Source organism: Schistocerca gregaria, chromosome X (genome assembly GCF_023897955.1).
Source record: "Schistocerca gregaria isolate iqSchGreg1 chromosome X, iqSchGreg1.2, whole genome shotgun sequence".
NCBI classification, from domain to species: domain Eukaryota; kingdom Metazoa; phylum Arthropoda; class Insecta; order Orthoptera; family Acrididae; genus Schistocerca; species Schistocerca gregaria.
Window position 1 is genome coordinate 368956294 of NC_064931.1, and position 27246 is coordinate 368983539.

The window sequence follows — 27246 nt, forward strand, 5'->3', positions numbered from 1 at the left end:
AAGTGTAGTGGGACTGCAGTTTTTGTGATGGCATACAGAGTGGAGCTATTAGAGGCTGTTGAAAACCATTTGATGATATCTGAAAGTGAGCCGAGGCAGAAATCAGTTTTTAAGCTTTTTTTTATCCCTCCTTCGTGTCCTTCTATGGTTTGATCATATGAGAGGAGGGCAGCACACAAAGTTAAGAAGTGCATGAATAAAAAATAAAATGACAAATGGTCTCCCCCAATTCAGCAACACCCTCAGTGCAACCTACCCACCTTAGTTGAGCATATTTCATATACACCTGTAAGAAACTTCAACACACATTCTGCCTTGCAGCTGCTCTAGTGTCTGAAGGCAGGCAAACACCACCTGAAGAGCGTCAAAGGGTTACTTAAACTTCATGCACTAGAGAAGCCATGAGGCTGAATGAGTCTCAAGCTTCTAACAGTTACATTTATAAAGTGTTCAACAAAAGTGCATGGGTGACACTAAGAGTGTTATTGATCTGAAGGAAAGGGGGCGTGTGGTTGTATTGCAGGGTACCTTTGCCATTTGATTCATTCACATCTTAACACTGCACCCCCCCCCCCCCTTCCCCCATGATCATGCCATAGCAAAGCGCAAAAAAGGAAGGATGAAAAAGCATAAAAATGTATTTCTGCTTTGGAACACATTCAGATTTCTTCAAATGGTTTTCAACAGTCTCTAATGGCTCCACCCTGCATAGCATAGCATAAATTGCACTCACACTACACTCCAAAGCAGTCACATTATGTTCAATGGAGTTAAAGCCACTTGATATCCTTAGAGAGGGGTTGAAATGCCCAGGGAGTGGCAGCAGCGTTGAACATTGTGAAGAATGTTGTCCTGTTGCTCACTGCACTGCAAACTGTTGTTTTTTACTACAAATTGTGTGGGAATCAATGCCCCATGCAAAGGGGTAGTTTCATTGATGCTCTTTATGCCACAACATGAGGCATTTTCATGTTGATTGTTAGTGTGTTTGAAATGTTTTCCTCGGCCACCCATAAGCAAAGCATATGGTTTCAAAGTTGGTTTTCATGTCCATCACAGAGGTGTCAAAAGAAGTGGTGAAATGTAGGTAAGAGGGGCTGTGACAACTTTCCCATCATGTGACACATGCAAGGTATGGTTGGGCAGAATTGTGGTGAAATCTGGTATCAATGTGAAATCACTGAACTTCTGAGCTGCGGCCTTTTATTTTTTGCATGTGTCAAAACCTTACTGTTCAAAGCATTGTTGAGTCGGAGGGTGATGCGGCACAGTGCCACACCTTTGTACCATTACAGAAGAAGGTTGCAGGCATCTTGGCGATGAATTTCAAACCTATGCATCAGAATGGGAGATATCTACGAGGTATCGAGAAAGTGATCATTTAATTTTGTTGTACAATGCAGGAATAGTGCTCCCCCTGTAGCAGTCCACATGGGATAGACTGTTGCCTTGGGCATATGTAGTAGATTGTTGAAAGCAGGTGAGGCAAGCAACCTTAAATTGGACAAGAATGGAGTAGGATATCAGCCACATCTTTTTGAAATGTACCATTCTGGCATTTACGGAATCCAAGAAAATCTAAATATGAATCACTGATGGTAGTTTAAAATAAGCAACCCTGAAACACATCACTCAGAAGGCAAGGACTAGGAAAGAAATGAAGATTAGAGTTTAGTGTCTCATCAACAACAAGATCATTAGAGTTGGACCATAAACACTGACTGAAGAAGGATGGGATGTGGTTTACAATAGAACCATCTTGGTACTTGCCTTAAGTAATTCACGGAAGCCACAAAATACCTATGTCTGTATGACCAAAAGGGAAAGCGAACCCCGGTCCACTCAATTGCGAGTCCAGGGTCCAATCACTGTTACATCTTGCTGGGTGCAAGGACTAGGGTGAGGAGAGAAAGAGGAGAATTGGAATATCTGGACACAAACAGTTTGACCAGGGCACATGTGGAAAACGTGAGGGGAAATGGGGGGGGGGGGGGGGGGGGTGGGTGAGAGGGACAATAGAAATCTATTTATACATAATTAAGGTGAAAGGAGAAAGTAATATGATATTTTTTTGGTGGTGGTGGGGGTGGGTGTCAGAAAATGGTAGGAGACTGGGGCTGCAGCAGGTGGCAGGCAGGAATGTGAATAAACTGAAATCATGATTGTGGGACTGAAAGTCTGTGCTGGATGTATGGTTTCTCCCTGTGCAATTTAGAAAAATTGGTGTTGTAGATAAGAGGGTGGGATTGGGGGGACATGATGAGAAATCCTCATTAAGATTGTACACATTGCAAAAGAGCAATTCAGATAAAATATATACTGAACACACAAAGTTCTGCAACTGAGTGCCAATACTGTCCCTATGCTACAGTTAGTCAGTGACTACGATGCTTGACCATGTACCCACCTGTATTTGCATATAGTCTGTATCTACTGTGAGAGGATATACCACTAACAGGACTATATCAGGAAAAGTTGCATGAACCACAGTAACAAGTTTTACTCTTGGGTCTTTCATGTCTGGCATGGTTTTTGTAGCATGATTGGCATCAAGAGATTGCTGGGTACTTTTGCATCAGACAGGTGAAGAAATATCATATTGTGCAAAAGTTTTGAGGAGGATGCTCCTCATTCATGGCACAATGAAATTTAGTTTCAGCTCCTATCGACACTGTGGCTCAACATCTTCACTCCATGGTGGTAAAGTGTGATAAGGGTTTGTGGAAGCTTATTGTGTTTGGATGAAATATTAGGAGCATGGAAACACTTTATCTGGAAGATCTGTTTGTGGGCTAAGCTGGAGGGTAGTGTCTGCCAGTAAAGGTACTGGAAAGGCCTTCATCTGTTTCTAATTATTTATTTCTATCCCTTTCCTTATGTTGTTACTTTCTTTTCTGTAGTCCTCGTCCTCCCTACCTCTCACTCCTCTGTACCTCTTGTCTTTTCCACAGTCATTCAGGACAATTGCACTGTAGCCCATAATGTCATCACTCCCTAAATGACTTGGTTAAAAACATCAGGGGAAGACAACAGTATATCACTTAAATAGGGTGCTTTCTAACAAACAATTTGCTGAAACTTCTTGGCATATTAAAACGGTGTGCCAGACTGAGACTCAAACTCGGGACCTTTGCCTTTCATGGGCTCTACCATCTGAGATACCCAAGCATGACTCACAACCTGTACCCACAGTTTCAATTCTGCCAGTACCTTGTCTCCTACCTTCTGGAAACAATTTGTTATTTATGTAAATCAGGCTCGGCCTTAATTACAGCTTTAACTTATCTCTTAGACACGTGATGGATTTCATTTATAAAAGGGACATATTTTTTTGAATAACTGTCAAAGATAGCATCAATAAAATAGAGGCTGTTAATAATGACACCATGTAAGAGTCAGTCACCAAAACTGTCCACAGCTTTGCAGTTCATAACAAACCACATGCCAGTGGCTTAGGGTCATACTGCTTCCTTCAACTGTCTGGTTTTTCCAAAAAAAAAAAAAAAAAGGAAATTACACACATTTAAATCAAGTGATTGGCTGGTCAACTGATATCACCATACGGAGAGATCATATGGCCATGACAAGTGCTCATTTGAAGCACAAGAATTGTTTCTATGACAACTTGCACACCCACACCATGTATACCACCCTCTGGTATAATTGCTGATACCCTGCTTTTCTCATGTTCACTACCTAATCATTTACCTTTCCATGTACCCATCTCAACCTGCCAATACGCTATCATCAGTGCTTTCTCTTAATCTTGGCCCTTCTTTCGTCACCCTGTATCAAATGGGTATGTTAAAAAAGATGTATCATGAGGCTTGTAAAACATGAAAGTATAACAGTACTGCTCAAGAAACTCAAGTGGCTAGTTATCATTTGGGTTGACTGTGGACAAGTTATCCTGCCTGCATTATACATTCCATGAGGGGAGAATAAGCTATGAGGGATTTAAGCAAGTACAGAAGCATACAGACAACCAGTTTCCCTCTCTCCATATTCAAATGGAATAGGATATGGAGTGTATAATATCAGTAAAAGTTTTTCCGTTATACACTGTACAGTACTTAATTTCATACTTATGAAACATCTGCATGCCACGAGGAATTTCAGTCCTGTCTATGCCACTGCATTCCCTTTGTTTTGTTGAGACACAGAGCTGGTAAGCATTTCTTAACATGGCATTCTGAGGAGCCTAATATTTCATGTCGTGTCTGGTCTTACTTTCTACAAATTTACAGTTTGCTTTAGGATTAAACTCATTTATTCTAATAGCACAAGAGTTGGTGAATTGCCATATGTTAGCCTATACATGATTCATCTACATCTACATTTACATACATACTCCGCAATCCACCATATGGTGTGTGGCGGAGGGTACCTCGTACCTCAACTAGCATCTTCTCTCCCTGTTCCACTCCCAAACAGAACAAGGGAAAAATGACTGCCTATAAGCCTCTGTACGAGCCCTAATCTCTCTTATCTTATCTTTGTGGTCTTTCCGCGAAATGTAAGTTGGCGGCAAGAAATTGTACTGCAGGCAGCCTCAAATGTTGGTTCTCTAAATTTCCTCAGTAGCGATTCATGAAAAGAATGCCTCCTTTCCTCTAGAGACTCCCACCTGAGTTCCTGAAGCATTTCATTACACTCACTTGATGATCAAACCTACCAATAACAAATCTAACAGCCCGCCTCTGAATTGCTTCTATGTCCTCCCTCAATCCGACCTGATAGGGATCCCAAACGCTCGAGCAGTACTCAAGAATAGGTTGTATTTGTGTTTTATAAGCGGCCTCCTTTACAGATGAACCACATCTTCCCATAATTCTACCAATGAACCGAAGACGACTATCGCCTACCTCACAACTGCCATTACATGCTTGTCCCACGTCATATTGCTCTGCAATGTTACGCCCTAATATTTAATCGACGTGACTGTGTCAAACACTGCACTACTAATGGAGTATTCAAACATTACGGGATTCTTTTTCCTATTCAGTCTTGGAATTCAGTCATATTAGATTTTTTCATTACATGGATGAACATAAGACATCAACATGACATATAACTTCTCATCAGATGTGAAACACATGGAAAAAATTTATCACCAGCAGCAATAAGACAAAAAATTCATAATACACACCCATCTTTTCTATTTCAGCACCAGCATGGATAACATTAAATGCTGTCATTAAAGCACAAAATGCATCAAATGTCACAACTTGCCAATTTTGGTGCAGATTTTCCTCTGATTCCTGTTCAGAAGTGGAACATGAGAGACCTGCAACAAAAAGAAGCACACCTACAAAAACTGTATTACATTTAATCAGCTGCAGTACATGAACTGTTGCTGAAATTGTGCCGCCACAATGTGAGTCAATTAAAAAATTAAGTGGAAGTGTATTTCTCTGCAGCTAGCTTTCCAAATAACTGGAAAAATCAATTTATATCACAAGCAACATCAATGTGAATGATATGGTCTTATTTAAGACTTCTCTTACAACACTGATGTTACTTAAATGTCGATATGGTGATAACTCAGTAATTTAAACTGCACAATTCAAAACCCATAAGGGAGAAACAGCCATTCACAATATCCTCACACACGTGGGAGAATGTTACACATTGATGACGTATGAGTGTGATTACCAAGGATCATATTCCTGTGCAACTACAATGAGTTGACACCATTTAAGGAGTCAGAAATTGTGTCACAATAACTCCCATACAGACACCCTTATGAGATTCATATGAACCTTTACTGCTGATGCAGCAATTTCACTTCTGTTGTGCTCATGGCATCCACAGAAGGGGATGAAGGGGCTACTATTGGTAGGCAGTTTCAGTGCTAGGCATATGTTGGCTCATTATGGAAAAAATGTTACATGGCAGAAATGAACCGAATGTCCACTTGATGTGCATTCCAGATGGAAGTATCTGCCAGCTGGAAGAGGTTACTCCAGGAGCAATTGATAGAACAGGTTGCAGTCAGCTCCATATCGTGACTGATACAGGAAACTGTGTAAATTGTTACATCAGCACTGACAATATATGTCACCTGGGTTCTGGGGCCATATTCAGCTTTTTGCAGAGACTGGTGGACGTTGTTAAGACCTAGCTTCACTTGTGACGTCTGTGAACAGCTGTTGATTTGCAGCATTTGTTTGGAGGCCTGATCAGGACACACTATTCAGAACTGAGTGGAGTTCTAAAGCAGCCACTCCACTGGTTCTGTGATAAGACCAACTGTAGACTCCTTGACCTACACTACACAGTGGAGAGTTGTTAAAGGAAGCACCGAGACACTCTAGTAGACAAAGTAGCATCAGATAAACCAATTATTACCAAATATCACACACATCCATGCCCACGGCAGGACTCGAACCTGCGACCGTAGAGGTCGCACGGTTCCAGACTGTAGCGCCTAGAACTGCTCGACCACCCCGGCCGGCTCTGAAGTACATAGTAAGGGAATATTTGACAGCACATGGAATGTATAGTGGAAAAAACAGATTAGATAATTCAGGAGGAGAAGTGTTTATGGTGACACACGGAAGTATTAGGTCTAGCAGGATCCAAAAATAATCCAACTGAGAACTAATTCATCTGTATAGAAGCTATAGTACAACTAAAAATGCTCAGATAATTTTTATGTCAATTATATTTGCTCTGTCTTGGTGATGACAAAACTTAAGCACCAGAGGGTGATGTCACTGACAACATTCCATGAACATTGAACGCAGATGGGCTGCAGGGGTATCTCAGCCCCAGGTAACCACACAAAGTGTAGGTACTTCATGCAGAGAGCCAGATTAGGTTCTAACATGCCCACACTAATGGCACCAAGTTGAAAGAACATCTGCAGCAGCCAAAGGTTCAAGGTTTCAGCTACCTTTAAATCTGAGAAAAAGCTCTACATTTTACAAAACACTACTACTAAACTGTGATAGATCTTACCAGTTTAACAGTAGATACATATTTTGTGTCTGCCTAACAATTCTCTTTCAGTTTGTATCATTCAGCCTCCACAGTTTCCTTGCCAGAACAAAAATGTTTTCTGCTGAATGTTCATGTAACACTTAAGCCATTATTGTCACACATACACAATTTGCCTGCACTAGTTCCTGCAAAAAATATCTTCAAAGAAGTCTACTGACATACATTTTCAAGCAATGCTTGTTATTTCACACTTTCATCATGTTTGTGGCCTTCCAAGTAGTGATACAGAGGTGAAAGTTTCGTGATCTACAATGTTATGAAAGTTATTTCCCAGCTTTGATTTAGGTGGCCTGTCCACTACAGACATTTGTCTATAGCCAATGGTCTATGTCAGGTCTTTTACATGTTGTCAATTACTGATAACTGTACCTTTCTTACTATCTCTCTTTTGAACACCATTAAGTTTTCTTTCTTTATATTTGGTAACAGTTCAAGTTTGTACATCTGTTGGAGCACAGAGCAGATAGAGTAGTACATCCTGATCTTAGTAATGGACATAATTATGGGTGTAAGTACACTATTAAACAATGGAAAGTCCACAACAGAAACAACATCTGTATTATGAAAAGGATAAATTGGTACTCACCACATGCAGGAGACACTGAATCACAGAAAGGCACAATGAAAAGAGTGCTGCCCATTTAGGCTTCCAGCCAAAAGACCTTCTACTGAAGTAGAAAACACAGACATATATTCAAACAAGTACAGCTCACACACAACTGCTTTCTGGCCACTTTGACCAGACTCAGTGGCCAGACAGTAATCGTGTGTGTGTGTGTGTGTGTGTGTGTGTGTGTGTGTGTGTGTGTGTGAATTCAGAAGGCTCTTTGACCAATAACTTAAATGAATAGTAGACTTTTCATTGTGCCCATCTGTGACTCAAAATCTCCTCTATAGGATGAGTAGAAATTTGTCTTTTTTCATATTATTGTTGTTAAGTACACTATTACATTCTTTCTGTTATGGCCATTAATCATGTTCTGTAACTAAACAAAACTCCAAGATTTCTTACCTGTTCACCATTCCTAAATTCCTGGACCCTGTACATTTATCAGTTTCTAAGGACTAATTTTAGTTTCTTTCCAGGAAAGGTTTACACTTTCAGTTTTGCCTTGGGTGATTAGAAACCATATATTCCTAACTTAGCTTTTAACAGTGATGTACCTTTCTATCATTAATTCAGTCAGATCATTTAGATGCACTACACCACTCTCATAAGTCATACTACAGTATTCCATGCTATTAATTTTTAGGCTCCTGCACCTACACAATTTGCTCTCCCATATAACTTCCTTTAATTCTAGACTGACAAACATATAGGCTAGTGCATCTCCTTGCCTGAGTTCAATTGTGAATTTAAGTTTTCCAGATGTTTGTCCTGAAAATCTGATCGTACCTTAAGAACACTATATACTACTAAATCAGCACAAGACTTGTCAAAGGAAGACCCACTTTCTTTTATCATTCTGCTGTTATCTGGCATTCAACAAAGGTTCTCTTATTATGAGAATATAGTATTTTGTGGTGACATTCTGAGATAAATGTTTCTTGGATTTCACACCATAATACATTTGTGTGTAAACTCAGGCTTTCAACAACTTCCATTTTATTATCTCAAAAAGTATTACAGTTAACTCCTGATGATAATTAATCTCAGGATCCATGTCGTCAAATGCAATTTTAGCACTATATATAAGTATGTTTAAAACTCTGTTTTGAGCTGGATGATGAAAGTATTTTGTGCACTGAGATATACGTCAGTACATGTTGACTTTCAGTAAACAGACTAGCCAAACTGCCCACTGGGATTAGCATTCCAGCGAAAAAATTTGTAAATGGTAATTTTCCTTCTCTCTACATCTCAGCAGTGAGTTTGATATTATTGCGCATACCGTTCATATGAACAATGAACAAATGAAGTGTCACTCTTATTGGTCAACACTTTGATGAATTAAGTTTCACTGAAAATTTATTGTGCACCTGGAGCAGGATTTTGAAGGGGTGGGAGTTAAGGGGGTGGAGTGGAGAAGAATTGCAGACTGTTGAGCTCAGACTGCCTTTGAATGATTCTATAGTTGTTGCAGCTGAATAAAATAAACTCACAAAACCATTCAATCATTAATAATCATGGTGAAATTTAATACTGACACAAAAACTTATCCAAAACCAAGAAAGAATAGGCATACTTGTCTCATCTTTTTTTGAGAAATAGCTGATTGGCTGAAAAGTAAGCTATTGTCAGTTGTATTAATTACTGTGTGTTACATATGATTTTACGAGTAATCATTGATTTTTTGCTGTAGGTTTATCTGTTCTATCAAGGTTTTATTTTCTTATAATTGTGAGTTTTGCAGAAACAATTCTCCACTTTCTACAGAACATAGATAAAACATGTACAAAAAATTATTCAAATTAAGCCACAAAGAAAATAAGCTTGCAGTAACTTACATCGTCTATAGCACAACATTTCTTTCACTTTATCCCACTGAGTGTCAGCCAAATTTGTAATGCAGTGGAGAACTGCTAATGTGCTGTGGTTTTTTGCAAGCAACAATAAACTTGTGTTACTTATGACATCTGTTTGCCAGTATGGTTTACACCATTCTGAAAATGTTTTCTGATATTGGAGTGCCACAATTATTTGACCAAGTACAGAATCCACATCAATCTGCAAACCGCAAAAGTAAGTTGCATTATACTAACAGATAAAAATATAAAAAAACAGAAGATACATATCTCACTTAAATTGCTACTATTTTTATACTGTATGCAAGAAGTTTACTGGTATTTTGAAAGCTGTTTGAGGTATTAACAACTTCAACAGTTGTAAGTGCCTCCAGATTCCCAGACAGTGGTTTACATTAAGACAGTGATTTACAGTAGAAAATAAGGGTCTACGTATTTTATTAAATATATTCACAGAGCATTTTTGAGTAATTCCATTGAGAAATGATCCCATACAGCTTGTGTCAGAAGGTACTGTGCACTTCTACACGCAGGACACTGGAGTACTTTAGAATGAAGCACACAGCCCTTCACAATCTCTGTAGGTCAGGTATGTCTATCACCTTACCTGGGATGCTCTGACTGTTTCTGTTAGAAATTGGCAACCCCACAAGCTATTTCATCATGGCCACTGCTTACAGAGCTATTTGACTGCACCCCTGTTGAGTTTGCAGATGCATTTCCAAGTTGATGTGGCTCAATGTCACGGACATCTCAAAATTTCTACATGTCTGTCGCCTATACAGCACAATGTGAGAAATAACCTTCCAGGCTTTATGACAAATGTTTGGCATAGAGGGCCCCCACACACAAGTCTCTAATACCAGCACTCAGTTTACTCCTGCATACAACAGGGTATTACTCATTTACTGACCGCCCCACTCCATCTGCATTTGAAAGATGATGATGAGCATACAGTGGGGACTTTCAAAGAAAAAACAAAAGCAGCTCTCACATCCATACCAACAGAAAATGAATTGTCTTGTTGAGCACCTATAGGGTCATACTGAAATATGAGAAGAGCCCCTTATAACTCCAGTATGGTCGGCCACTCCACCTCATGACAGGAAGCAGCCCTGCACCTGGCACTGCCATGTGGGCCTCGCACTATTGCCGCCAACCTAAATAGGTTCCCAAAAGCATCAGAGGTACACACAGCAACAGAATGCTCACATCCATGGATGTTGCCTATAATCAAAACCAAAACCAACTCCATCCTTCATGACACATTAAACCTCACAATCTTTAGTAAGGTGTGCCATCTATGTAGCCACAAACCCAACTGCATCCTCTGCTATCACATTACGGCTTACAAAGGTGATAATTCAGGACAACACTGGGATGGTCCACACAGTCAGCCACAGCAGAGCTATCTCTGGCAGGCCCTACACCCTCATTTGATTCTGATGCAATCAACCCTCCACTGAACCAGCAGATTCTGGCACTGTTCCCCACAGATGGCATCTTACACCCCCAATGTATTCCTCGGCTGGAACTGAGATTTAAACTAGTGACCCTCCTTCCAAGACTCAGCCAGCACTAACTGGGGTATTTCAATCTACACTCCTGGAAATTGAAATAAGAACATCGTGAATTCATTGTCCCAGGAAGGGGAAACTTTATTGACACATTCCTGGGGTCAGATACATCACATGATCACACTGACAGAACCACAGGCACATACACACAGGCAACAGAGCATGCACAATGTCGGCACTAGTACAGTGTATATCCACCTTTCGCAGCAATGCAGGCTGCAATTCTCCCATGGAGACGATCGTAGAGATGCTGGATGTAGTCCTGTGGAACGGCTTGCCATGCCATTTCCACCTGGCGCCTCAGTTGGACCAGCGTTCGTGCTGGACATGCAGACCGCGTGAGACGACACTTCATCCAGTCCCAAACATGCTCAATGGGGGACAGATCCGGAGATCTTGCTGGCCAGGGTAGTTGACTTACACCTTCTAGAGCACGTTGGGTGGCACGGGATACATGCGGACGTGCATTGTCCTGTTGGAACAGCAAGTTCCCTTGCCGGTCTAGTAATGGTAGAACGATGGGTTCGATGACGGTTTGGATGTACCGTGCACTATTCTGTGTCCCCTCGACGATCACCAGAGGTGTACGGCCAATGTAGGAGATCGCTCCCCACACCATGATGCCGGGTGTTGGCCCTGTGTGCCTCGGTCGTATGCAGTCCTGATTGTGGCGCCCACCTGCACGGTGCCAAACACGCATACGACCATCATTGGCACCAAGGCAGAAGCGACTCTCATCGCTGAAGACGACAAGTCTCCATTCGTCCCTCCATTCACGCCTGTCACGACACCACTGGAGGCGGGCTGCACGATGTTGGGGTGTGAGCGGAAGACGGCCTAACGGTGTGCGGGACCGTAGCCCAGCTTCATGGAGATGGTTGTGAATGGTCCTCGCCGATACCCCAGGAGCAACAGTGTCCCTAATTTGCTGGGAAGTGGTGGTGCGGTCCCCTACGGCACTGCATAGGATCTTACGGCCTTGGCGTGCATCCGTGCATCGCTGCAGTCCGGTCCCAGGTCGACGGGCACGTGCACCTTCCACCGACCACTGGCGACAACATCGATGTACTGTGGAGACCTCACGCCCCACGTGTTGAGCAATTCGGCGGTACGTCCACCCGGCCTCCCGCATGCCCACTATACGCCCTCGCTCAAAGTCCGTCAACTGCACATACGGTTCACGTCCACGCTGTCGCGGCATGCTACCAGTGTTAAAGACTGCGATGGAGCTCCGTATGCCACGGCAAACTGGCTGACACTGACGGCGGCGGTGCACAAATGCTGCGCAGCTAGCGCCATTCGACGGCCAACACCGCGGTTCCTGGTGTGTCCACTGTGCCGTGCGTGTGATCATTGCTTGTATAGCCCTCTCGCAGTGTCCGGAGCAAGTATGGTGGGTCTGACACACCGGTGTCAATGTGTTCTTTTTTCCATTTCCAGGAGTGTATATATGATATCTCAACAAGGGAGGGATGCTGTAAATAACAGCAATACAGCCACAAAGTGAGGGAGAGATGATCTATATACTTATACAAAAGGTAGTGTAGCAAGTGGGAAGTTTCCCATTGGAGTGGAACTGCAAGTACATCCCCCAACTGCCAGATCATAGCATTCGTCATGACAATGTCAATTTGCAGATGATGGGATTCTGCAACACATTTTATTCATGTGTCGGCTGCAAACCAGTTGGATTTCATGTTATACTAGATACTTGGCATCTGGATTGGAGATGCTAATGATTTCAGACTAGTAACTCAATATCTTTGTATTTCTGTTATACCCACAACACAAAAGATATGACCAACATAACTGTGGTTTTTCCCTCCAACATTTTCTTAAGTCCTACAGAAAACCTCCAATTCCAGTCCTCCATCTGATTCAGCTATCTTCCAAGTCTCCTGCATCCTTGCCACACAGAACCCCCCCCTCCCCCCTCCTCCCTCTCTCCCTCTCTCTCTCTCTCTCTCTCTCTCTCTCTCTCTCTCTCTCTCTCTCTCTCTCTCTCTCTCTCTCCCCCCTCCTCCTCCTCCTCTATTATCCACATGCTTCTCCCTAACCTTAATTTCATTTTCAGTTCCCTCATCTCACTCTTTCTTGTGCTCCTTCTGCTCTGTGTGTTATATGAGAAAAAGGTGAAAAATTCTCAGCCTGACAGTGAAAAACTGATTTAAAAGTCAAAATTAATAGATTTTCAACATATTCCCCTTTTTAGCCAATGCAATTTGTCCATATTTTTCCAAGGATTACAGTGTATTTCTAAACTGAGATATCACCATCTATGATGGTGGTAACCTCTTTCTTGCCCCAAAATTTTTCCAGACACAAATTTCTTTGGATATGGGAACAGATGAAAGGCAAATGGAGCCAACTCTGATGAATAAGCTGAATGTTTCAACAATTTTTACTTCAGATCCCTCAATTTTCCCCAGGTATTTTTAACTTTTCTAGGTTTCTTAGAAAATATTGATTATAAGCTTTCTGGAACATTGAAGAATCTCTTTTTCCTTTTTTTCTCAATCTGTTGGCTCCCATATACTTCTTTACTAATGTTTTGTTTCTGAAATTCTGGGGCCAGATCAGTTTTCAGCAAGAATGTGGTGTCCAGAATCAGTTACTATTTTAAAACTGGTGCAAACATTGCTGAGAAATTCATTTTTGCATTTGCTTTTGGTCAGAATTCATAAATGCAGCATTCACCTTGCACAAAGCTTTGTCATAATAATTTTTTGAATGTAAACTGGACATTTAGTCTGTAATCTTCCAATCCCAAACTGTGCACTTTATCAATGTTTTCATATGTGAATGCAGTTTTAGGACATTCTTCCCATGTTTCATCTTCAAGAGAAATACAGCCATGTTTTGGTTTAACTTCTGTTGGTGATATAGTATCTAAAACAAAGACTCTCATGATGACATATATTCTAGTTTATCCATTTAGACTAAACACAAACAAGACAACTACTCTACGAACTATTCCACATATGAAATTGACATTGATCACCTTTAAGCCATGACAGGAACTTTGCATCACATGCTGTGATGGTGCAAGAATGTGTCTGTTTAGATAAACAACTAATCTATTACATAAAAGCATTAATAGGGGTTTTGAGAAACCTTGTATCAATGAAACTGATCTGTAGTTGGTGGTGTCACCCTCATCGCCATTCATGTACACTGGCACAACCCTGCTTATCTTCAGTTTTTGTGGAAAAATTCCATCTCTGAAAGAGATATTTGTTATATCCAGAAATGATGGGATTATTTGCTCACTTATTAGTATATTATGTGATTCTATGTTTAATCATCAACACCTGATTTCTGGGCCTTCAGTTTCTGGAGAGTTTTTCACAGTTCATTTTTAGGGACAGGTTTCAAGATGATGGTGCTCTACGATATATATATATATATATATATATATATATATATATATATATATATATATATATATATATATATATATATGGTTTATATTAAAAACAAAGATTCCAAGACTTACCAAGCGGGAAAGCGCCGGCAGACAGGCACATGAACAAAACACACAAACACACACACAGAATTACTGGCTTTCGCAACCGATGGTTGCTTCTTCAGGAAGGAGAGGGAAAGACGAAAGGATGCGGGTTTTAAGGGAGAGGGTAAGGAGTCATTCCAATCCCGGGAGCGGAAATGACTCCTTACCCTCTCCCTTAAAACCCGCATCCTTTCGTCTTTCCCTCTCCTTCCTGAAGAAGCAACCATCGGTTGCGAAAGCCAGTAATTCTGTGTGTGTGTTTGTGTGTTTTGTTCATGTGCCTGTCTGCCGGCGCTTTCCCGCTTGGTAAGTCTTGTAATCTTTGTTTTTAATATATTTTTCCCATGTGGAAGTTTCTTTCTATTTTATATATATGGTTTCATATCCTTCTCTTTTGGGCTGTTCTTTCCAGTTTTAAGAAGACCTTTACCACACTTATGTTATTATCACTAAATATGTTTATTATTTCTGTATCATCTGTAGCCACTGTATTGTCCGTTTTCAATATAAAATTTATTTTTACTTCATACAAAAATATACTTGATGGCAGACTGGTCATTTTTATAATATAAAGAAAAACAGAAAAAAAGCATTATATGTCAACTGTTATTATTACATAGAATATGTTCTGTACATAAAAGTTAATGAGAAACACACCATTTAAATTTTGTTACATGAAGCAACTCATCAAGTGTAGTATAAGGACATACTGTGACATGAAAACAGCTTTGTATCCTGTTAAGATACTTGTAAGATAGGCGCAAACATCCATCCACTAGAGTCCACAGAGGTGATGGCAGTTACATAATTAAATTTATCATATCAAACAACATTAAACATAATATACAAAGAATGTTAAAAGCCTTACTGATGTTGATAAAATAATCAGCCTATGAACGGTCACGAGATGGGAAGAATATTGGAAAAGACAGATAACATTCTACATGAGCTGGCTGACATTTGATATCAGAAGCATAATTTAAGGCGTATATCAGTAAAGTGTGAAATTGCTTATAAAAATTAAATATAAAAATTATGCAATTTCATACTTCACTTATATATGCATTTAAATGTGCAGATATTATTGCCTCCATGTTATACTGTATTAACATTTATTTAAAATCTTTGTCTTGTTTTTGATCCTTTTCCCATGTAATATCCACACATAAAAATGTTTCTCTTCATATTTGTTTGTCACAAATTTGCAACTTTTTCCAGAAAGATGCTGATACTGCCACCTGGTGATCTGTGTACACAAAACTCTCTTAAGTCATTTGTTACTACACCAGGAATTTCAAGATCTTTGTCTTTAGCAATGGGTGGCCTCAAGCCATTACTGTTTATAATATTTAGGGGTTCCTTGTTTAAATATACATACCTTTATGTTTGAATCTACAGAAGTAACTGGATAAGACATAGTTCTTTTTTGTCTTATTACCTATCTGACTTCCAGTTGGCTCACATTCATTAGTACATAATATGTCTGGTTGTATTTCATTTGTGAACCTTCAGCTTCTAGTTACTTACATATGGAATACTCTATGTAGTATTGTTATACACTTTTCTTTTTGCTGGCAGTTTTGGACTGTATTCTAAGTGTACATTCTGTAGTTTCTTCTTTTTTGGCTGGTGCAAGACCCTCAAAAACTTCCTGTGTTGTTCTCACAAGTGATTTCCACTTGCTGATCGCACACCATTTTTGTGTTTACTTACAGAGGTTTTAGTTGCAATGCCTCCTTTGCTTCTGCTCTTGCATGCCCAAATCAGTTTGTAATTTACAATTGATTGATGAATACATTGATGTTTGTAGTTTTCAATTGTTCTGCATCATTTGCCTCTGTCCTCTTTGGTTTAAATCATCTCATAAGTTGCATCTGTCTGACTGCCAAATTGATATGGTAAAGTTTAGGATGCTCTCCTTTCTCCAGCGCTGTTGTTTTGGCTTGAACTACTTCATAATTTACATTGTCCTCTCAATTTTGCTATCTACATCTCATTTTCTTAATACATGTGTACATATTTTTTCGTTCAAAAACACATTTAAATGGAGTTCATGAACAGGATGGTATCTTCACTCCAATCAGGTAACATTGATAAGTTCAAGTACATATTTATGTCATATTCATTTTCATAGTGCTGATTTTACAGTTTATAAATTACCAAAATGTTAAATCATGATGATGTGAAATGTTCACAATGACAAAAAGTGTTTGAGTTGATTAGTTTAAGCACTTTTCCATACATATGACATTTGAACAATCAAACAACACAATAAAATGTCATTTTCCAAACCTATTACTTTGACAAATTTTGTTGAGTTTGAGATTTCACATATATCAGAAACACATTATCTGTTGCAAAAGGTATTTTGTATTTGAAACAAAGGTGTCTACAATTTTCTGTACAATCAAAATATTTCTAAGGAATTTGTGGAATATGCCACAGTAAAATGACCTTTCCAAAGAAAGCAGACAGAAATTATGTTTTATGTTGTTCAAGCTTTTCCAAACATTCATTCAACAATTACCAAAAAAGTTAAGAAAAGTAATACACAAGTAAAACCTCTGTAGATAGTGTGGCCACCACTGAATTTTGTAAAAGGCAAATTTTTCATTTGACAACTAACATGTAGTGTTGTTGCATTTTACACACAACACAGTACATCAATTCTTGGAAAGGAGATAATTCTAAACTTCATGCCAAGTGCTCCATAATACACTGCTCAAAAACATTCTGCACCATTTTCATGACTTGCATAGTTCATATTTCTTTGATATGAAAATTGTTACTGAATACTCTTTGGATGGCAGCAAACTGTTATATAAAGCCATGTGTGTAAAAGAAGTAATAGTAAACCTACATTCTCTATACAGTTCAATAGTGTGTGCTGTGTCTGCATTTGTGAATGGGACATGCAGATGGTCTATATTGTTCATTCTGCCAAGAGGTCTCTGAAGTTCATTTCACATTATGTGATGAACCAAGTAGAACACAACCCACTTCTTACAAATAACCATGTGATGAACCAAGTAGAACATAACCCACTTCTTACAAATAACCAAAACACTCAATATGACTGCACAAAAACTGAATCAGAAATACTCTTTTTATCAGTGGACATGTGTTAGGAGAGTTGTTCCCATCAACCTGCACCATAATCTGTATGAATTAAATAAACTGACACCACCTGGAAGCTTCCATTTTCATTGGTTATTGGCCACAGAATTGATCACTATAAACAGTTCCACTAAAAGTCACCAGCATCCAGTATGTGATGTTCAACCAATGCATACAACATTGGTGTGCAAAACTTAAGCATGGAAGTAACAGTTGCATGAGATGTCACTGCAACATAGCTCTACAAAACTTGTACTGTATATAGAAAGAACTGCTGCAGTGTAGTAGAGAAGGTAAGAAATACACAATGAGATGAACAAAAATGTCACTTTTATACAAAGACAAGTCACTATTACTTATAACGGTCCACTGGACATGATAAAAGGTGGGACATGGTTCTTAATGGGGGTGTGCGTTCAACATGGATGGCAATGCATGCTCTGTGGAGTGCTCCCATGCCGGTTTCACAGTTGGTAAGGGGTTCTTGTGGTAGGACATCCCATTCCTCCACCAGCACAGCTGAAAACTGCTGGATGGTCATTGGTACAAGTGGACATGCTGTAAAACATACCCCCAATGCATTCCACATTTTCTCCATGGGACTTCATTTGGGGGAATCGGCAGGCCAGTCCATTTGCCGAGTATCCTCTCATTCCAAGAGTTCCACCACCTGAGCTGTTTGATGCAGTAATGCACTGTCATCCACAAAATTGAATTCAGGTCTGAGTGCACCTCTAAAAAGACACACATGAGGAAGGCGTACAGTGTCACAAAAACATTGACTGGCGAGCGTACATTGTGAAAAGATTTGGAGGTCAGTATACCAATGCAACACTATGACTCTCCACACCATAACACCTTAACCATCAAAACAATCCTATTTGACACTGTTCATGGGTGCATTATGTACCCTCATATGGCAAGAGGTGGGAAAACGTAATGCACCCAGGAACATTGTTGAACACGACTGTGTTGGTGGTCCAGGTGTTGTTGTGTAGGGAGGCATAATGTTGCATTAGTGTGCTGGTCTCCATCTCTTTGAACACTGTACACTCATCAGTCAATTATTGTGACATTGCACTCCGTCCCCATGTGCCTTTTCAGAGGTGCATCTGGGCCTGATTTCATTTTAATGGGTGACAATGTATGACCACATTGAACAGTACGGGTGGAGGAGTTCTTGGAAATAGAGGATATTAGAAGAATGGAATCGCTTGCTTATGCCATTGACCTGAATACCACGAGCATGTGTGGCATGCATTGGGTAGACATTTTGCAGCAAGTCCACAGGAGCCTATGACTAGCCAGCAGTTTTCAGCTATGCTTGTGGAGGAAAGGAGTACCTATCAGCAAGCTACAAAAATAAATATGCAACTACTGTATGCCTCATCTGAAAATGTGACTGAAGAAGCTACAAAATTAGTTTATGGAAATAAATATTTCATATGTCACTGGTCACAGTTATCTGTATTTATACACAGTTACTAATCTGTTACATAACTGTATGAAATATCTACATACTCCAAGTGTCTCTTACCTGTAACTTGGCAATAATCCTGTCAATCATGTGAAAGACAGCACTGTCTCCTGAAAATATCTCCCAGATTTGGAGTATCACCAGTGGATAGATGTTATTCATAAATAAACTGGTTCCTAGGTGTGAAAAACTTACATTTCCTTTCCCTGTTGACTGGCATACAAGATCCTGTTAAATCAACACAATTTAAATCATTACAGTAAAGCTTTTAGAATAAATTTAAAGTGAAATAACTAGTTTCTTTAAGGTGGGATGAATTGGTCATGTGATATGTTAAACACTATAACCACAGATGGAAGCTGTTTAGTTTCAAATCAATGCAATAATTTTCAGATCGGAGGGAATGTTAAAAAAGATACATAGCTGGTAATATAATTACTAACACCTATGTAACAAATAGCAGTGATAAGTGGTGGTAGTTAGTGTTTAACGTCCCGTCGACAACGAGGTCATTAGAGAAGGAGCGCAAGCTCGGGTTAGGGAAGGATTGGGAAGGAAATCGGCCGTGCCCTTTCAAAGGAACCATCCCAGCATTTGCCTGAAATGATTTAGGGAAATCACGGAAAACCTAAATCAGGATGGCCAGAGACGGGATTGAACCGTCGTCCTCCCAAATGCGAGTCCAGTGCGCTAACCCAGTGATAAGTAAAGGGAAGGATAAAGAGTACAAAAGAAGAAAAATGGGGGAAGAGCAAGTTCTGGGTAAAATAAAATGAGCAGAAGTACAGAGAATGTGAAGTGAGCAGAAGAATAAGTTGGAAATAGAGGGTAAAACAAGCGTGCAAAATGTATGAGAAGTAAGTAAACACAGGAGACAGGAAACATAATCCTAGTGTGGCCAAAAAGCTGGTGACAGATATAGAAACAGATATGAGACAAAGGGAGATTATAATTAAAGTTGCAGTTTCAAAATGCTGTAAAAAAGAACCACTGCTCACAATGGCATCAAATGTGAATGGACAAACATTTTATCACTAGATAGCACTGTACGCATCAGGATGTACAAAACGAAAGATGAGGGCTATGCAGCTGTTCCTCAGTTTGGGTCTGAGATACTTGGCATGACTGTCATGATGTAGGATTTCATGCTGCTGGTAAAGTTCTGTTACAAGAATTGTGACTGAGCACCAGTAGCTCTGCAGAAGTTCTGGACACTCACAAGTATCAAAAAAGGCATTGGTCTGACGGGTTTGGAGAAAATGATAATGAAATTCAAAAAGACAGGTTCTCTTGAAGAGCAATATGACTGAGGGAGGAAAACAACTGATATGAAATCAGTAGAAGATGTGACCACAGTACTGCAAGTGGGATCAAGCAGTGATGTGCAAACACACAGTGCACAGGAAATTGTCCGAGCTTTGACCATGGCTATGAGCACAATGCATCCCCCATTCTATCCATACAAAATTACCCATGTTGAAGAGTTGCTTCATGCTGACCTGCTAGTAAGGCAAACATTTGCTCTAGAATTTCTTGCTTGCATGGAAGTGGACAACGAATGGTCACAGAACGTTCTGTAGACAGAAAAAGCCCATTTCAAAAGCCAAGGCATGTCAATACACAAAAATGCACAATATCGGCAATGGAAAATCCACTTGTACATCAACTGGCACCACTTCATTCTGCAAAAGTGTGTGGTGTGGGTTGATGCCATCATTTACTGTAGGGCCATATTATTTCAAGGAGGTGTGTCCTGTGGGTCCTGTTACTTGCACCATCACTGGTGAATGTTATGAGTGTCTTTTGCATATTAAAATCATTACATGCCTTTAACAGCATGGATGTGTGGGTAGGATCATTTTTATGCAAGACAGCACTCCTCCACATATTACACAAGTGAAGCAGCTGCTGCAGAGGCATTTTGGAAATTCTAGAATTATCAACCATCATTTCCCTACAGCCTGGTCATGCAAATCACCTGATCTGGATCAGTGACTTCTGGCTGTGAGGTTGCCTGAAAGATGCCATGTTCAGTGCTCTGATTACATATGTAGGTGAACTGAAGGCACGCACTGTGCAACAAATTCTGAACATGAGCCCAGAGACACCCCAATTTGAACATGGTGTGTCTGGATTTCAACTTGAGGCAGAAAATGGTGGCCACCATAATGAACATCTTATGCCGGGGTCACGGTAGAGTAAAAACTCAATTTCATTGTTGCCTTTATTAGCGTTTTTGTCCTCAGGACATTTAAAAACTGAGTTTTCCCATCTGAGGTGGTATGAATTTGCTGTGGTGGATGGGCTTACCTAATTAATAGTATCAAAACTATTCAATGCTAAAGCTGTGTTGTCATGCGCATTGCCCAGTATGGTTGGTTTAATGTGCAACCCATAGCCACTGTACTGAGATTCACCTGTCATTTATTCTCAACATCCGCTATCGGGTGGAGAAATGTAGGGTCCCTCTGAATAAGTCAGGCGTGCACTACACACTGGAAGTGGCAACAAGGGTAGCAGAGTAAGTGTGGAGTGCACATGGGGGTTTTTTAGGTTAGAGAACTCCCTCCCTAGGCCCAACAAGATGCCTCCTGAGACACGGCAAGGTAGGAGTAGGCAAAATCCAACAGGGAATAACATTAATGTGATAATAGTAAACTGCAGGAGCGTCTATAGAAAGGTCCCAGAACTGCTCTCGTTAATAAACGGTAACATCGCCCATATAGTACTAGGGACAGAAAGTTGGCTGAAACCATATGTAAACAGTAATGAAATCCTAAACTCAGATTGGAATGTATACCGCAGAGACAGGCTGGACAGTGAAGGGGGAGGCCTGTTTATAGCGATAAGAAATGCAATAGTATCGAAGGAAATTAACGGAGATCCAAAATGTGAAATAATTTGGGTGAAGGTCACGGTTAAAGTAGGCTCAGACATGGTAATTGGGTCTCTCTATAGGCCCCCTGGCTCAGCAGCTGTTGTGGCTGAGCACCTGAAGGATAATATGGAAAATATTTCGAGTAGATTTCCCCACCATGTTATAGTTCTGGGTGGAGATTTTCATTTGCCGGATATAGACTGGGAGACTCAAACGTTCATAACGAGTGGCAGGGACAAAGAATCCAGTGAAATTTTTTTAAGTGCTTTATCTGAAAACTACCTTGAGCAGTTAAACAGAGAATCGACCTTCTGGTGACAAACAGAACCAAACTATTTGAAACAGTTAACACAGAACAGGGAATCAGCGATCATAAAGCGGTTACGGCATCGATGATTTCAGCCATAAACGGGAATATTAAAAAAGGTAGGAAGATTTTTCTGTTTAGCAAAAGTGACAAAAAGCAGATTTCAGAGTACCTGACGGCTCAACACAAAAGTTAGTACAGATAGTGTTGAGGATCAGTGGACAAAGTTCAAAACCATCGTACAATATGCGTTAGATGAGTATGTGCCAAGCAAGATCGTAAGAGGTGGAAAAGAGCCACCGTGGTACAACAACTGAGTTAGAAAACTGCTGCAGAAGCAAAGGGAACTTCACAGCAAACATAAACATAGCCAAAGTCTTGCAGACAATCAAAAATTACGTGAAGCGAAATGTAGTGTGAGGAGAGCTATGCGAGAGGCATTCAATGAATTCAACAGTAAAGTTCTATGTACTGACTTGGCAGAAAATCCTAAGAAATTTTGGTCTTGCGTCAAAGCGGTAGGTGGATCAAAACAAAATGTCCAGACACTCTGTGACCAAAATGGTACTGAAACAGAGGATGACAGGCTAATGGCAGAAATACTAAATGTCTTTTTCCAAAGCTGTTTCACAGAGGAAGACTGCGCTGTAGTTCCTTCTCTAGATTGTCGTACAGATGACAAAATGGTAGATATCGAAATAGATGACATGGGGATAGAGAAACAATTAAAATCGCTCAAAACAGGAAAGGCCACTGGGCGTGATGGGATACCAGTTCAATTTTACAGAGAGTACGTGAAGGAACTTGCCCCCCTTCTTGCAGTAGTGTACAGTATGTCTCTAGAAGATCGTAGCATTCCAAAGGATTGGAAAAGGGCACAGGCCATCCCCATTTTTAAGAAGGGACATCGAACAGATGTGCAGAACTACACACCTATATGTCTAACGTCGATCAGTTGTAGAATTTTGGAACACGTACTATGTTCAAGTATAATGACTTTTCTGGAGACGAGAAATCTACTCTGTAGGAATCAGCATGGGTTTTGAAAAAGACGGTCATGTGAAACCCAGCTCGCGCTATTCGTCCACGAGACTCAGAGGGCCATAGACACGGGTTCACTGGTAGATGACGTGTTTCTTGACTTCCGCAAGGCGTTCGATACAGTTCCTCACAGTAGTTTAATGAACAAAGTAGGAGCATATGGACTATCAGACAAATTGTGTGATTGGATTGAAGAGTTCCTAGATAACATAACACAGCATGTCATTTTCAATGGAGAGAAGTCATCCGAAGTAAGAGTGATTTCAGGTGTGCCACAGGGGAGTGTCATAGGACTGTTGCTATTCACAATATACATAAATGACCTTATGGATGACATCAGAAGTTCACTGAGACTTTTTGCCAATGATGCTGTGGTGTATTGAGAGGTTGCAGCAATGTAAAATTGTACTGAAATGCAGGAGGATCTGCAGCGAATTGACGCATAGTGCAGGGAATGGCAACTGAATCTCAATGTAGACAAGTGTAATGTGTTGCGAATACATAGAAAGATAGATCCCTTATCATTTAGCTACAGAATAGCAGGTCAGCAACTGGAAGCAGTTAATTCCATAAATTATCTGGGAGTACGCATTAGGAGTGATTTAAAATGGAATGATCATATAAAGTTGATCGTCGGTAAAGCGGATGCCAGACTGAGATTCATTGGAAGAATCCTAAGGAAATGCAATCCAAAAACAAAGGAAGTAGGTTACAGTACGCTTGTTCACCCACTGCTTGAATACTGCTCAACAGTGTGGGATCCATACCAGATAGGATTGATAGAAGAGATAGAGAAGATCCAAAGGAGAGCAGCGCGCTTCATTACAGAATCATTTAGTAATCGCAATAGGGTTACGTAAATGATAGATAAACTCCAGTGGAAGACTCTGCAGGAGAGACGCTTAGTAGCTCAGTACGGGCTTTTGTTAAAGTTTTGAGAACATACCTTCACCGAAGAGTCAAGCAGTATATTGCTCCCTCCTACGTATATCTCGCAAAGAGAGCATGAGGATAAAATCAGAGAGATTAGAGCCCACACAGAAGCATACCGACAATCCTTCTTTCTACTAACAATACGAGACTGGAATAGAAGTGAGAACCGATAGAGATACTCAGGGTACCCTCCGCCACACACCGTCAGGCGGCTTGCGGAGTATGGATGTAGATGTGTAATTGAACCTACTCATTTTCTCATTATTACAGGGCTATCTAGTGGAAAAATTTTCATTAATTTTCTCATCCAAAATGTTTCCTCCTTTGTTGATAATATTCCATTCAAAATTGACATCATTCTGAGCAGCAAGTGGTTTTTTTATACAGTATTTTGAAACTGGAATTTTGATTATAATCAGCTTGTACATCTCATTCGACAAAGTAAAACTACAAGTTAGTCAATGCAGAAATAGTCAAACTAACAACAGTGATACAAAAAGATTTTTGTATCAAGAGTAGAATGGGTCTCATAGGATGGGTGACACTAGTAAACAGATTAATATCAGTAAAACACCTTTACAATATCCAGAGCTCTGAGAATGAATTGGAGATCTCCCTGGAATTGTATTTACTGCTAAAAAAATATCTGGTATAAGGCAACAGAGAGAAGTTCCGGGCCAGGCAAAGATAGAAGGTAAAGGAAAGAAGTTCAAAGCTGTGTGGACACAGGAGAAACGTAGAACTGTGGTTTGAGACAGCAGTTGAAGAAATGAAATTTGCAGTCCTGCAACAGGAACTGAAGGACACAAAGATATTATGTTCAAATACTGAAGAATACATGATACCAAAGATTTCTTCCAACATGAGGCTGGAGAAAGCATTTATGTTTTCAGTAGATGATTCACACACCTTGAAAGGTGTCGCTTTTCCCTATAGGGTTAAAATATTTAGAATTTGTACAGCAGGTTTGCTATATAATTATTAAATATAATCTTCATTGAGATGTTAGTAGACAGGTAACCAAAAAATCAAAATGAGAATGTATGGGTACTAGAGGACAGAATGAAATAAACACAGAGCACCAGATGAAGATTATACTCTGCAGTGCAAAGAGCCTCAGATGCATGTTGTCATGCTTTTTTCCTCAAGTAGAATCCCTTCTAACATAAGTATTTATTTCTTTTATGTATTTGAGAAAGGGTGGCATTACGTACATGCTTTCTTACTGCTTCCTTACTAGCTTTTTTCCCTAATTTACATATTATTCTGCCTGTCTTTAGCCACCACACTATTTCCTGAGTAAAAAATATCTTTTCTCTGCTACATTGTTACTGGATTTTCAGGTACATTATTATTCATGTGATCCCACCAACTGAATGAAATTATCACTTTAAGCTATCTTAAATCGGGGCTCTGAGAATGGCGTACATCATTGCTAGGAGTAGCACAACAGTGAAAGTAAGACCTTTAAGAATTTCTTATCTTTGATACTAGCCGATGATGAAAGAACTGTTTAACAGGTTTTTATGTTTCCTTCTCATAAAGTGAATTCTTTTCGCTGATATGTCTCACATTGCATATTGTCTCACTTACAGCTGAAATAAAATTTATAGAATTTAATGCTTAAGAATAAAAATTATGTAAGTTCTACAACTTTTACATTATGGATAATATCAGATCTTTAGATTAAAATGTGAAAAATTTGATTTACATTGCCTATTTCCATTCACCAATGTTTTATGGAAAAATATTCTGGGTTAACTCATCATTATGAACAAAAATGGGTTTAAGGGGCTAAGCAGCAAGGTCATCAGCACCAGTAGATAGTTGCTTTGGAGTTAGTGATATCAGACAGAAATTTGATTGTTTTTAATAGTATGTAAAAGTGATAAAATCAAAGCACTGAAAGAAATATTGATGCCAGAGATGAAGATAGAATTCAAAGAGATGTAAAAGTATATGAGTCTGGCTGGTGTGTAGGTCATAAAGCAGACAAGGGCTCCAACAGGATTCACCTGCAGTGAGAGAAAGCTCCGCTATTTTTGACTTCTTGCCAACCCCAATGCTGGGCTATGTCTGTAACAGAATAAAGAATATCACCTAGAATATTCATAATAGTAAAAGTGAAAAGGCTTAAAGCATAATGGACATCAGAAGGACTGACAAGAGTAAAACAGACTGAGTGAAATAATCAGGTCAGTAAGTGGGTAGGTTAGCTGAGTGTCCTCAGGGCTCAACAAGTGGCAAGGGCCATCACTCCGATAACATTACCACCCCTGATCCATAACACACTGTATTAAAGATGGGAACAGAACCCACTCTCTGAGAGGAAGCATAAAAACCTGTTCAGTTGTTCTTTCCCAATTGGCTAGTATCAAGGATAAGGAATCCTTAAGGTTTTGTTTTCATCAGAGTTCTACTCCTAAGTCATAAAATAGAAGGGCAGAAAAATATAGAACATAATTAAAATATAGAAATTTATAAATGTTAATAAGTAGACAGACTCACCACAATATCTTCAATCCAGTGTCTTCTTATATTTATCATTCGTATGAAAATTTCTTTTACACTAAATGTTCCATCATGGATTTTCAAATTATTTAAAATATGTTCTATGTCATGAAAACTATCAGTCTTTATCCTTCTGTAAAAAGCATTTTCTGCATCCAGAAATGTCTTCAGCTGGTCAACATCATTCCTAGCTATGAGACTGAAATAAATTTCTCGTTCAGCCAATACCATTCTTTCACATATTGGTGGAAGACGTCCTGAAATATGCTTCACTAAAAGTTCATTTTTTCCTGCTGAAACTTTCCATAAGGCAACAAGGAAAAATAGTACTGATGCTGTGTTATCTGAATCCGATGTACTTTCAATAATTTTTGTTCTTATTACATGACCTGAAACAATGTCAGAGCACTATCTTTAAGGCTG

General features: G+C 39.7%; 1 protein-coding gene across 3 annotated transcripts in view; it reads right to left on the minus strand.

Annotated features, from left to right (window-relative positions):
- LOC126298189 (zinc finger FYVE domain-containing protein 26) overlaps positions 1-27246 on the minus strand; it is a 381844-nt gene that overhangs the window by 314786 nt on the left and 39812 nt on the right. For all 3 annotated transcript variants that reach the window (XM_049989496.1, XM_049989498.1, XM_049989497.1), the window contains exons 4-7: positions 26821-27212; positions 19214-19381; positions 9454-9673; positions 5150-5287 (exon numbers count right to left, since the gene is read on the minus strand). In XM_049989496.1, coding sequence (XP_049845453.1) covers positions 5150-5287; positions 9454-9673; positions 19214-19381; positions 26821-27212 — 918 coding nt within the window. The remainder of the gene's footprint in view (positions 1-5149; positions 5288-9453; positions 9674-19213; positions 19382-26820; positions 27213-27246) is intronic.